The sequence below is a fragment of the Rattus rattus genome, chromosome 3, assembly GCF_011064425.1.
Source record: "Rattus rattus isolate New Zealand chromosome 3, Rrattus_CSIRO_v1, whole genome shotgun sequence".
NCBI lineage: Eukaryota > Metazoa > Chordata > Mammalia > Rodentia > Muridae > Rattus > Rattus rattus.
This window is the reverse complement of record NC_046156.1, coordinates 65,863,396-65,877,575: the sequence shown is the minus strand read 5'-3', so window position 1 is coordinate 65,877,575 and position 14,180 is coordinate 65,863,396. Positions and strand designations below refer to the sequence as shown.

The 14,180-nt window shown below is 43.6% G+C and overlaps 1 protein-coding gene across 1 annotated transcript in view; it reads left to right on the top strand.

Annotated features, from left to right (window-relative positions):
- The window catches only part of Arhgef11 (Rho guanine nucleotide exchange factor 11), a 121,448-nt gene that overhangs the window by 67,557 nt on the left and 39,711 nt on the right, over positions 1–14,180 (top strand). The window contains exons 6-10 of the mRNA XM_032898138.1: positions 481–530; positions 1,188–1,245; positions 2,092–2,270; positions 3,178–3,249; positions 13,052–13,171. Coding sequence (XP_032754029.1) covers positions 481–530; positions 1,188–1,245; positions 2,092–2,270; positions 3,178–3,249; positions 13,052–13,171 — 479 coding nt within the window. The remainder of the gene's footprint in view (positions 1–480; positions 531–1,187; positions 1,246–2,091; positions 2,271–3,177; positions 3,250–13,051; positions 13,172–14,180) is intronic.

The window sequence follows — 14,180 nt, the reverse complement described above, 5'->3', positions numbered from 1 at the left end:
CTAATGATAAGAACCCAGAACACTATCTTTATGAACTTCTCAAGACTTATAAAGCACCAGTTTGAAAGCTATTGTTTGGATCCCTTCTCTAATTCCTCTTATTACTTTACTAACTATATTTAATACAGTAAAATTGTGTCATGGGATAGTAAGAAATAACTCTTATCTGATCTTAAAACATTCAAATAAAGCAAAAGCATACTCTTCTCAGAGCCAGTGCTCCCTGTGCCCCATTAGTTGGCTGTCTGAACTCTATTCTCTGAGCTCGGTGAAGAAAGAGCAAAGCAGCAGATGTGACCTCTGCAGGCCACTGTAGATTAAAGTCATCATGTTGCTGGAGCAGAATTGAATGCCCACCGAGGATTTGATGTTCTGATATAAAATTTCAGAGCAGGTGATCTACGGGGGACTGTGGTATATAGATCTGGTGGCCTTTAGGGGTGGCTGTAGGGCTGTGCTGACCAGCTCTTTTCCCCACAGGAGGCGCAGCCATGAAAGCTGGTGTAAAAGAGGGTGACCGGATCATCAAAGTGAGTAAGCGTGACCTCTCCCCTTCTTACAGTGGTGGCAGTCAGGAGCTGCCTAGCGCTGTCGCCTATCCCTACTTCATCTCCTTTCTCCAGGCAGCCACTGGATTGGGATAGTACCATAGCAGGGAGGAGGGATGAAAATGGCCAGCTTCTGTGTTCTCCGCTCTTCAAATTCACTGACCTTGAAGTGTTCTGGAATAGGCTTTATTTATCCCTATTTCACAAAAGACAAAAAATAGGGTTAAGAGGAAGCAGCTGTGGCTAGTTAAGGACCCAAACCCTTGGGTTCTTACCTTACTTTGTCTTCCACAGTGTTGACATTTCAGTCTTCTGGATGTAGGTCTGTCTTTGCAGAGTGGAGCCCTGGCCACATTAAAGATATCCTAGCAGCAGAGAATTTAACCCCTCTAGTAAGGAAGAAACCCATGGGGCCAGTTGATATACACAGGTGTAACCGAAAAAGTCAGTGAATGGAGACATGAGTCTTTTCCCTGAAAACTTAGAAGGCAGCTTGGAACAAACTGATAATGTAAATTTGAGTAAACAAGTAGCCAGAGGTAACTGAAAAGCACTGGGAAGTAGCCTAAGGAAATGCTATTTTCAACTTGGAAAAAGGTTTACACCACTAATACTCAATGTTATTTGTCCCTCGAACAGGTAAACGGCACCATGGTGACCAATAGCTCACACCTGGAGGTGGTAAAGCTTATCAAATGTGAGTTGCTTAGGGCATAACAACTAAAAAAAAAAAAAAATAGAAGATTTGGTTTACTCTGGGACAAATTGGCAGGTTTACTGACCCTTCAGGTGTCGTTTATAGACACTGAGAAGGCAGCTGAAACCTCATCTGTAGTCTTGACGCGAGGGATCAACTTAAACGGCTGTAAACCAAGCATAGCGTGATGCCTAGACACTCTTCATCTTCTTTTGGAGCACACCATCTTTGCCCCTCCTGACCGTATCCGACTACGACCACTCATTTAATTGTCATCCGTTTTGTTCACATTTTACCTATGGTGGCAGAAGAGAGGCAAGAAATTCTAGCCAGGAACACCTTACCAAGGGAGTCTGTGCAGATAGACAGGCGGTGTACTGAGGAAGTAAATGACAAACGTGGGAAGTTTGGGAGAGTAGAAGGCTAGAGTTTAAAGTGCCTGTTGTGTCCAGGCAGGCAGTGTGCTGCACTTTACGTTGGTTCAGTTTAATGAGATCAAGAAGGAAGCTGAGCATGGTAGTGCACCCACACATTCTCATCTACACTGAAAGACTACCTCGCAAAAGAGAGAAGGGGGGGCTGTGAGATGACTCACGGGGAATGTTTCCAGAGATATTTATGGTTAAGATTTTGGTTGGGGTCTATATGTGAAAAAAGGAGAACTTGGTTGGTGCAGGGCAGGAGGACAGAAATTAGCAAATGGCTAGAATTTTAAAAATGGGATTTTAACCTTCAGGGTTGTGAGGCTTAATAAATGGAGAAAGATGATTTTCTTTGTGCTTAACTAAGTACTCTTCTTAAGAACACTGGCACTCAACATGCCTCGTCTCTCTTCCTTCCTCTTAGCTGGTGCCTATGCTGCGCTTACCCTCCTAGGCTCTTCTCCTCCCTCCGTCGGTGTCTCTGGGCTCCAGCAGAATCCATCTGTGGCAGGAGCGCCCAGAGTTAACCCCATGATTCCTCCACCACCTCCCCCGCCACCCTTGCCACCTCCACAGCACATTACTGGACCCAAACCTCTTCAGGTAATAGTCTTCCAGATGCCTGCTGATCACTCTAGGGATTCTATGACAGTCTCCCTCAGTGGAACTTAAATTAAATGAGGTGTGGTGAGCAGAACAAAGAAACATGTGACTACCACCAAAAAATTAAAAATGCAGTCTACGTAAAAGGATTTTCATGGGGTTGGGGATTTGGCTCAGTGGTAGAGCGCTTACCTAGGAAGTGCAAGGTCCTGGGTTCGGTCCCCAGCCCCGGAGAAATAAAAAAAAAAGGATTTTCATGCCTTATGTCCTACTCCTCTGAATGCATGCATACGTGGTTTTATAGGTAGTATCTTGAGTGTGTTTCCTCACTTTGTGAAGACTCACAGAGGATGTCTGGGAGTACTCTTCCTACCTGGGACCCAGGCATGGACAGGAGCATCTCTTAGAGACTGTTGCCAGTTGGTGTTGAAAGAGTGTGCTTGAAAGTCAAAGAGGAGGAGACTGCTTCCCAGAGCAAGAGGGCTCCCTGGAAGAGTGCAGTACAGAGGACAGTCAGGAGAGGAATGAGTCAGAAAGAACAAAACAGGTAGAAAAGAGCCCCCGAGTAGGAAAGCCTGTGTAAAGACTTCACGGTGGCAAGATGCAGATATGGATAAGAAGCAGGTTTCCAAATTGAATGGAAGATTGAACCAGTGCTTTGGAGAAGTTAGAAAACAGTTCACTATTAAAGCTGATTACAGCCAGGATATCAGAAGCTCAGTAGTAAAGTTTAAACAAATTAAGATTTTATGTTAATGGCATTCCAGCAAGGTGCTACATTATCCAGAGTGTACTCATGACTAAGATTCTGTTCTCAACATTTTTCCTCACCCAGAAATGAGCAGATAGAAGAGAAGCTGTTGAGCTAGTCCCTAGGTCTCACTATACTGTTATATTTCATTCCTAGGATCCTGAAGTCCAAAAGCACGCCACTCAAATCCTCAGGAATATGCTAAGACAGGAGGAGAAAGAGTTACAGGTAAGATCATTGTTAAAGACAGATTAGCATTGCCTTCATGAGATTATCCCTTATCACAGCAATCTACCAGTGTGTACAACTTAAGTTCTTATTTTTGGGAACTTGATTTTGTAGACCATATCCAAGCATAATAACACCTTAGGGCTGTTGGTATATAGCCCAGTGGTAAAGCACATGCTTGAGGCTCTTGTTTCAGTCCCCAGCAAACAAAATGCTATCTCCAGACCATTAAAGGGTTGCCTTTGGACAATAGAATTTGTTAAAGCAGACCAATAAGTTGAATAGGACAGCAGAGTCCCATGGTTCATACATTAGGAGGACGACTGATGAAATATAAATAAATAAGGAAACAGACTAAAGTGAGAAATTAGTAGAACTGAGGAACATGCAGTTCATTGGAATTGCTCCTAGATGAATCAAAGGGAATGAACGGTAACTTGGGAGGTAGGGTGGGTTGAAGAATGCTGGTCTAGACTGAAGAGAGAGAGGATCAAGAGAGACTACCAGGCCAGAAAGTGTTATGATGGGCACAGAGACCAAGAAGAAGATTAGTTTGGCTGGAATAGGTCATCCTGTAAGTTCTTAATATATAAAACATTGCTTTAGTTTCTGTGGTCTACAAAAAGGAGATGAGGTGGTTCTTACCTTCACTGTACTTAACATCTAATGGGGGAAATTTCAAATTCTAGTAAGGGGGGAGTAGGAAGAACAAAGAGTTTGTAATAAAAAATGTAAAGGAAGAACAATTACAGTGGCATGTAAAAACTTTGCAGTAAGTAAAAATGGTGTTTTGGTTGGGTTTGAAGGAGTGGAACTTTAACAGACAAAAAGAAATGGAGAAAACCCTAGCATATAACCTTCATTCTAGGACTTGGGAGAGTGAAGCAAGTGATCTTGGTTAATTTAAGGCCTGCCTGGTCTATGTGGTGAGTTTCAGACCAACCAAGGCTACATAGAGTGACCCTGAGTTTGGGGAATGTTAGTAAGAAAACAGTTTAGGTCCAAGGCTTGGAGTTGTGAGAACACACTTAGCGAGCTCTGTGTTCTTGCGGCATGCTAAGTATTCTGTAGAGCAGTGAGTGAGGGTGGTCTTAGAGGTAGAAGTTAGAATGGCTACAGAGACTATTGAGAGATGTCCCTTTCCCCTAAGGAGTTATACCAATGCCATAGGACATGATGGGATAAATGAAGATATGCTTACTGTGTTGTAAATTGGTACTGGTATATTCACATTGGACACCAAGACACTGTGCCTATATGATGCCGCATATATAGGTCAGTAGACTAGAATTCAGAATTGTGTAATGAAGTTTATACATCTGTGGCAACTCATTTCCAACAAAGAAACCTTAACAATTCAATAGCGTTTGTCTCTTTAACAGATAGTACTGGGTCAACTGGGTATGTACAAAAAGTTAGTTTGTGTCCTTAGCTCATGTAATTAACAAAACTTAGGAATGGATTAATAAAGTCTCAACAAACAAAAGTATAAAACTCCAGGAGATGGGGAAGAGGGACCTGCATCTGAGCTGAATATGGACAGATGGTTTCTTGTCATTATTTCCTCAGCACTGTAGCTACACAGCATTTACGTTGTGTTTGATATTCTAATTAATGAGCAGAGAAAAGCACAAATCTTTTACAAGGAGACATGAGTATACATTTTCATAACCCTGGATTAACTGCTGGTTTCTTTATGCTACTAAAAGTACAAATAATCCCCTGAAAAGATAGCTATCATCAAAATTAAAATGTATGTGTATGAAGGAATAAAATAAAATAATAAAAAGGCAGCTCACAGAAGAAAAGAAATACCTCACAGTCAGATAGATATCTGCTAAGGGTCCAACTACCAGGATACGTAAAGAACTCTTCCACCTCACAAGTAAAAAGGCAAATAATGGGGCTGGAGTGATGGCTAAGTGGTTAACAGCACCGGCTGCTTTTCCAGAAGACCCAGGTTCAGCTGCTAGCACCTACATGGCAGCTCACAACGAACTCCAGTTCCAAGGTGTCCACTGCTCTCTTGACTTCAGTGGGCCCTGCATGCACGACGTACACAGGCATACATGAGGCACAATCTCCACACCCACAAAATAATAAAATATTAAAAAAAAAAAAAAAAAAAGACAACACAGTTAATAATTTGACAAGGGGGCTGGAGAGATGGCTTTGTGGTTAAGAGCACTGACCACTCTTCTAGAGGTCCTGAGTTCAATTCCCAGCAACCACTTGGTGGCTCACAACCATCTGTAATGGGATCCGATGCCCTCTTCTGGTGTGTCTGAAGACAGCTACAGTGTACTCATTAAAAAAAAAAAAATGGCAAAGGCTATAACGTTTTTTCAGTAATAGAGCACTTGCCTAGATTCGGGATTCAATTTATACTAAGCACTAGAAGCAAGCAAACAACAACCAAAACAAAACAGACAAACCGCTTTAGGTAAGAAGCTGACTAATTCAAAAGAGTATTTGACTTTTTTGAATTGGATATTTATTATAAGCTTTGTTGGGTTTTTTGTTTGTTTGGGTTCCCCCCCCCTTTGGTTGTTTTGTTTGTTTTGGTTTTATTTATTTATTTATTTATTTATTTATTTTGGTTTTGGTTTTCTAAGCCAGGGTTTGTGTGTGTACCCCTGGCTGTCCTGGAACTCACTCTGTAGATCAAGCTAGCCTGGAACTCAGAGATCCACCTGCCTCTGCCTTCCGATTAGAATCATGTACCACTACCACCCAGCTTTTTAAAATATTTTTTAAGAATGTGTATGTGGAGGTACTCTAAAGCTCAGGAGAGGCTATCAGATTCTCTGGAAGAGTAACAATGTTCTTAACTCCAGAGACATCTCTCCAGCCCCATAAATTTATTCTTTTTTTTTTGGTTCTTTTTTTTTTTTTTTTTTTTTTTTTTTTTTTTTGAGCTGGGGACCAAACCCAGGGCCTTGCGCTTCCCTAGGTAAGCGCTCTACCACTGAGCTAAGTCCCCAGCCCCCCATAAATTTATTCTTATTCTAAACAAAATTAGCCAAGAATTTGAACAATTCTTAAAGAAGACACACGCTAGCATGATGACATGCACCTGTAGTTTCACATGTGGAGTCTGAGGCAGGACTGCAGTTTGGAGGCCAGCCTAGGTTATGTAGTTTAAAAAAATTACTAAAAAAACATTAGAAGGGGGAACAGAAATACTCACAGGAGGAAATACGGAGACAAAGTGTAGAGTAGAGACTGAAAGGCCATCCAGAGACTGCCCCACATGGGGATGCATCCCATAAACAGTCATCAAACCCAGACAGTATTGCTGATGCCAAGAAGTGCATGCTGACAGGAGCCTGATATAGCTTTCTCCTGAGAGGCTGTGCCAGAGCCTGACAATTAACTGAGGTGGATGCTCACAGCCAACCATTGAACTGAGAATGGGGTCCCCATTGGAGGAGTTAGAGAAAGGACTGAAGTAGCTGATGGGGTTTGCAACCCATAAGAAGAACACACTATCAACCAACCAGACCCCCACCCCAGAGCTCCCAGGGACTAAACCACAATCCCAAGAGAACACAGGGATGGACCTATAGCTCCATCGGCATATGTAGCAGAGGATGGCCTTGTTGAGCATCAATGGGCGGAGAGGCCCTTGGCCCTGTCAAGGCTCAATGCCCCAGTGTAGGGGAATAACAGGGTGGAGAGATGGGAGGAAGTGGATGGGTGGGTGAGGGAGTACCTTCATAGAAGCGAAGGTGGAGAGGAGGAAATAACAAGGGGAAACCAGAAAATGGTATAACATTTAAAATGTAAATAAAAAAATGCAATTAAAAAAAAACCCAAAATGAAAGAACTCCATGTAGCCAATAAGCATGTGAGAAGACAAGGACTGCTTCACAGCCACTGGGGTTTTTATAGCCAAAACAATGCAGAGTAGCATGCTGGGAAGGGCCGTAGACAAACCTGAGGAATGTTTTTTATGTTTTTTCTGCAAATTTACTTCTTGGACTGTTTGCATCACTGACAGTGGGAATATAAAAGAGTACACTCTTGTGGAAATGTTAGACAGTTCTTCCAGGTGTTAAACACAGGTACTGTATAATCAGATAAATCCACTCCGACATAAATGCCAAGCAGAATTGAAAATTCATATTCACACAAAAATGTGTGCATGAACATTCATGCAACTGTCTTTATAATAGCCAAAAGGAAATAACCTAGAGTCTGTCAACTGATAAGAAAAATGTGGTCTATGTACAACACAGTAGGATATTTAGCCATAAAAAAGAATGGATGCATGCTATAAATGGAAGCACCCTGAAGACATTCTAAGTGAAAGAAGCCAGACAGAAGCCCACAAAGGTTGTGGTTCTGTCTGTGTGGAATGTACAGAGTAGGCAAATGCTCAAAGACAAAGAGGTTGGTAGACTGGAGGCTGCCAGAAGCTGGGAAGTGAGAGAGGTAGACCGTGATTGCTTACAAGAACCAACTTTCTTATTGAAGTAATGAGAATGTGCTGGAATATGATAGTGAGAATGATTACAATGGTGTGAATATACTAAAAAATTCTATTATATACTTTAAATACATTTAAATTATGTGAATTATATCTCAGTGGCAAACTTTAAAATAATTCTTGGACACCATAGAAGCCTGAAAGAGTGAGTAATTCATGCAGTTTTCTATCAGTGCTTTCCTGAGGTGATAATTGAATTGGGTTCAGTCTGTGACCAGACATTGAAATGACAAAAGAGGGCAGTGGTTGGCAAGTGATTTGGGTCACTTAAAGATCTTGGAGTTTCTCCTAAAGGAATCGATCAAGGATTTTCCAATCACTCTTCTTGAAAGAAGTGTTTGGGGAGCTGGAGAGATGATTCAGTGGTTGAGAGTGCCTGCTGTTCCTGCAGAGGCCCCAGACTCAGGTCCCATCACCCACTTGGAGCTGCCTGTAACTCCATCTTCACATCGCCATGGGCCCTTTGGCCTGTTCAGGCTCCTGCACATACATCCCTGAGGCACACACACTTGACAGAAAGAAACCCTGGTGCTGGCTGTTCTTAGTATATGAGATGAGGGCAGGCTTGACAAGAACAATAGAAGTTAGAATGAAAAGAGAACAGGTCAGAAATGCCTCAGAGGTCACATCAGGGGAACTTGAACCGTGTGCTAAGAAGAGAGAGAGTAAAGGATGGCTCTGAGTGGCTGCCTGGGTGCCCTGGGTGGAGTCAAGGCTCACAGGATGGAATTGAAGGGTGACTTAGAGTCTGAATTGAGCACGCCTGTGGGGCGTCTAAGTAGTCTCTCTATCCGCTGGGAAATGGCTCTGGAGAAAGGAGATTCAGATATCCTCAGCAACAAGATAATCACCGAAGCTGGGGTCTGGCTGAAGCCAGCCAGCACCAACACAGGAGAGAAACCTGAAAGTGGACTGAAGATTTGTGTGCGTCTGAGGCACTGTGCCAGCATCCAGTGTCTGTACATACCATTTGCTGCTACTGGATCTTTTAAAGGGGAGCTGCTGAGGTGATGGGGCTTAAAAAACAATCTATATTGGTAGAAATAATTTTATTGTGGGAATTTGCTCTTAATTAGGTAGGATAAAGGAAGGAACCATTTGAAAAAGATTTTAAAGGTAGCTGATTGATGCCTAAGGAACACTCAAAGTGATTAGAGTGGTTTGGAGTGATAAAAGATGCAATGTCTGAGTCACAAGAAGAGAGACATGGATGCCGTCTTACTCAAGGTTCCTATTCCTGCACAAAACACCATGGCCAAGAAGCAAGCTAGGGAGGAAAGGGTTTATTCAGCTTACACTTCCACATTGCTGTTCATCACCAAAGGAAGTCAGGGTAGGAACTCACACAGGGCAGGAGCTGATATAGAGACCATGGAGGGGGTGCTGCTTACTGACTTGCTTCCCCATGGCTTGCTCAGCTTGCTTTCTTATAGAACCCAGGACCAGCAGTCCAGGGATGGCTGTAGGCATAAATTTTTTAAAACTTTTAATAAGGGTTCAACATCTCTAGCCTACCACCCAGCAGAGGTAGCAAAAGAGAAAAGTTATTAGGCTATGGGGAAAGTGGGCCTGTTCAACAATAGTTCTTTAGGGGCAAACTTGATCTTTTTTGACAGCAATTCAATCCTGTAGCAAACACCAAATACAATTCAGCAGCTGCAGATGAGCCCTCTAGGCGACAGACACTAGGCACAAACCAGTAACTGAAGTTCAATCCTGAAGAAACTGCCAGGTTCACCAACCGGCCTGAGGTGAGGCTGCTGAAGTGGCAAGCTGCCGCGGGAACCTCAAGAGCAGTTCTTTGAGTTTTTCTCAGTGGCAGTGTTACCAAAAGTTGAGCTCACAACACTATGCAAGGTGAACCAATGCATACATGTCTTTAACGAAGAATAGTAAAGCAGAGCAAACCAAAACAAAGTTCAGTGCTCATCTCCCGCTGTCTGTGAGGTCATCTTTACACTCCTTCATCACGTGTCCTTTCATGCGTTTGCTGTATCCAAACATCCTTTCACCTGTGTCTGCCTCAGGAAAACAGTCTTTCATGTGTTTGCTTTAGCAAGACATCCTTTCACCTGTGTTCCCCTGGAAAACATCATTTGACATAACTAACTTTCCAACAACTATTCAGATGGCACCACCTAAACTGGGCTGGGACCTCCCCCGTTGATCATAAATTGAGAAAATTCCTTTTAACTGGATCTCATAGCGGCATTTCCTCGACTTGGTTTCCTTTCTCTTTGGTGACTCTAGCTTATATCCCCCAGTACAATGTGCAGTTGTTCGCTGACTCATGGGCTGTATCTGATGAATTGGCTGGATGGGCAGGGATTTGCAAAGCATGATTGCAAAGCTGGTGAGAAAGACATCTGGGGAAGAACATGTGGATAAATCTCTCCAGATGGGCAAAGGATGGGAAGGTACTAGTGTCTCGTGTAAATGTTCATCAAAAGGTGACTTCAGCAGAAGAGGAGTTCAGTAAGCAAATAGATTGTATGATTGGTTCCATAGATAGCCTCATTCCTGATCCATTCCTGTCATTGCCCAATGGGCCCATGAACAAAGTGGCCGTGGTTGCAGAGATGAGGTTATGCAAGGACTAGACAACACGGACTTCCACTCACCACGGTTATCTGGCTACAAATATGGCTGAGTTTCAGATCTGCCAACAGCAGAGACCATCACTGAACCCCACATATGGCACCATTCCCTAAGGTGACCAGCCAGCAACCTGGTTATAGGTTGACTACATTGGACCACTTCCACTGGAATAGAAACTTACCCTGGTTATAGATTTTCCTTTCCTGCATGCAATGCTTCTGGCGAAACTGCCATCCATGGACTTACAGAATACATAATCCAGCATCATGATATTTCACACAGTATTGCTTCTGACCAAGGAACTCACTTCACAGCCAGAGAAGTGCGACAGTGGGCCCATGACCATGGACTTTATGGTCTTACCATGTTCCCCACCATCCTGAAGCAGCTGGCCTGACAGAGGATGGAATGGCCTTTTGAAGACACAGTTACAGCATCAATTAGGTGGTAGCAGCCTGGAGGGCTAGGGCTGGGTTCTCCAGAAGACAATATTTGCTTTGAATCAGCGTCCAACATATAATACAGTTTCTCCCATAGCCAAGATCCACAGGTCCAGGAATCGAGGGGTGGAAAAGGGAATAGTTCTCCTGCTGCAGTTACCACTACAGTCCAGATATGGAGAGGACACGAGTGAGAGATGGGCTGCTTGGTGTGAAGATGGTGAATCCACTTCTAGTCCTGACCTTTGAGGTAGGAAGACAGACCTCTGATCCAGATCTTGAGGCAGGAAGACACACCTTTAATCTAGGCCACATCTTCTGCTGGAAGCCTATATAAGGACATGGAATCAGGAAGGTTTCCTCCCTGCCTGCTTGCCCTCACCTTGCTAGCACATCCATTCCTTCACTGGCATTGGAACCTAGGTCTTCAGGATTCCAACAGATTCAGAAAACCAGCTGAGACATCCAGCCTTGTGGGCCTGAGCAACCACTAGATTCTGGGACTTTCCCTTCACAGCTGTCCATTGTTGGATTAGCTGGACTAAAGCCTGTAAGTCATTCCAATAAATCCCAGAGAGAGAGAGAGAGACAGAGAGAGAGAGACAGAGAGACAGAGACAGAGAGAGACAGGCAGAGAGACAGACAGACAGAGATAGACAGAGAGAGAGAGAGATTCCATAACTTCCGTGACTCTAGAGAACCCTGACTAATATTAGCCTGCTATTGGGCTTTAGTAGAAACCGAATGTTTGACAATGTGCCACTCCAAGTGGCCTGTGACCTGAGCTATTCATCATAAACTGGATATTATTTGATCCACTGAGTCATAAAATAGGACATTCACAGCAGCAAACCATTTTCAAATGGAAGATAGATAGACAGATAGATAGGAATGGAAGATATATATTGTCTTAGTCAGGGTTTCTATTCCTGCACAAACCTCATGACTGAGAAGCAAGTTGAGGAGGAAAGGGTTTATTCAGCTTACACCTTCACATTGCTGTTCATCACCAAAGAAAGTCAGGACTGGAACTCAAGCAGGTCAGGAAGCAGGAGCTGATGCTGAGGCCATGGAGGGATGTTACTTACTGGCTTGCATCCCCTGGCTTGCTCAGCTTGCTCTCTTATAGAGCCCGGGACCACCAGCCCAGGGATGGCACCACCCACAATGGGCTTGGCCCTACCCCCTTGATCACCAATTAGAAAATGCCTTACATCTGGGTCTCATGAGGGCATTTACTCAAGGGAAGCTCCTTTCTCAGTGATAACTCCAGTTTGTGTCAAGTTGACACACAAAACCAGCCAGTACAGATGGAGATGTTTTGAAGTGGAGGAATGCTGGAGAAGTTCTCAGATGATATTATCTACTGAGACAAATGTTTGGACTCTAGTGGTGTGGAACAGATAAATGTAAAATGTAAGGAATTTTAATGAGGTTGGCAGGTAGCAGGAAGCTTCAGATGAAGTCACTGAATGTGTAAACATCACGTCACCATTTAACTAGTAAGGTTTGCTAGTGATTCCTTTTGTACAAAAACAGTTCAACAAATAACTGGCAAGCATGTAACCTAATTGTATTCCAATCTTAGGGTCGTCTCATGATGCACATACTGTCATCTCCATTCTTGACAGCTGTATTCAGGCTTGCCCAAGCCTACCCAGCTAGTAAGTCGAGGGGCCAGGGTCTAGTGACAGTCTTCTCAACCCTGTGCTCTCACTCTGCTGCATGCCGCAGATACGTTAGGAGAGGTAGATGGTGCCTGCTCTTCAGAAGCTTCTGATGATGAGCAAGTCTTCTCTAAGCGTTTCCCTCCTTATCTGAGATTTTCGCTATGTTACATTTGCCCTAACATTATCTGTGTAGTGATCTGGATAGTCACTTCAGTATTTCACACTTGACTGTGAGTTACGGAAGACCTCATGCAGCCTCATCCAGCCCTTAAATATAGGTGAGTGTAAGGCAGCTAGGCCGTCTGGGGTTTTTTTGGTTTGTTGGTTGGTTTGTTTCCTTTCTCAGCTGCTACATACATTCTGTCTCTCATCAGTCACCCCTTTTTCTGATCCTAAATGATGGTGAAAATAGCAAGCATAACAGACAGAAATCTCTTCTCCCTTCTTGTTTTGTGATAACAACTGTTCTTACTGCTGGTAAGTCAGCTATCCTCTACTAACCACCCCTCTACCTTTTCCCCTCCTCCTCCACTTTCCATCCTCCTCCTCCTCCACTTTCCATCCTCCTCCTCCTCCTCCTCCTCCTCCTCACCCCTCCCCAGCGTATCTATGAAGTGTATAGTCGGAACCCCGCCAGCCTGCTAGAAGAGCAAATGGAAGGTGCCCGGCGGCGAGTCACTCAGTTACAGCTGAAGATCCAGCAGGAGACTGGTGGCTTAGTGGTGAGTGGTAGTAGGTGTTGCTTCAGGGCAGCTCCACCAGACAGACTAGTACAGAAGGAGGAGAGCAGGGCAGAAAGCCTCTTGGGCCATGAGGCTGAGCACCACTGCAGTACCTACCTGGGACACAATAGAGATACCACAGGACATCAAAGCCTGTTTCATGCCCTCCTTGCAAAAACAAATGCACTAAATTAGATTGTCTGCTTTACTCTTCCTTTCTGATAGTTTTCTCAGGGTGTATACTCCTACTCTGGCCTCACTCGCCATTCCTCTGGTTACTTTTTCTCTGAGGATCTCCTCAAAGGAACATGAGTGCCTTCATCAGCTTCAGTAAAGGATCTCAGTCAGTAGGGAAGGATCTAAATTCACTTTGTAGAAAATGCCACACAGGAGAAGGTTGTTTGTTTATTCTCCTCATCAGGGACTTTACTGTGAGTGTGTTGCTTGTAACCATCAAGCCTCAGTTCTTTTGAGTAAGTAAAAAAGATCTAAAATTAGGAAATTGTAGTATCTAAGAAGAGTATTTCCCCAAACCCATAGAAATTGTTTGAGGCAGAGCTGGAAAGATGGGTCAGCAGTTGAGAGCACTGACTGCTCTTCTAGAGGACACAGGTTCATTTCCCAGCACCCACATGATAGCTCACAACCATCTATAACTCCACTTCCAAGGGATCCAATCCCTCCTCTGGCCTCCATGGACACTGTACACACATGGTACACACACACACACACACACACACACACACACACACACACACTCTCACTCATGTATGTATGCAAAAACACAAATAAAAACAAAAATAAAAACTTTTTAAAAATTTAAGACATTTTACATTCTTTTTTAAATGTCCTGTTCAGAAGTTGGTAAAAACATAGGCAAATAAACTTTACAAATTCACTCTCTGAAGGAGCTTTCATATAGTGGATGGCTTAGATTGTGGGCATAGACCATCTAGTTTTGATTTCCAGCTCTGGTTCCCCTCAACTTTCTAACTCTAACCTGACCACT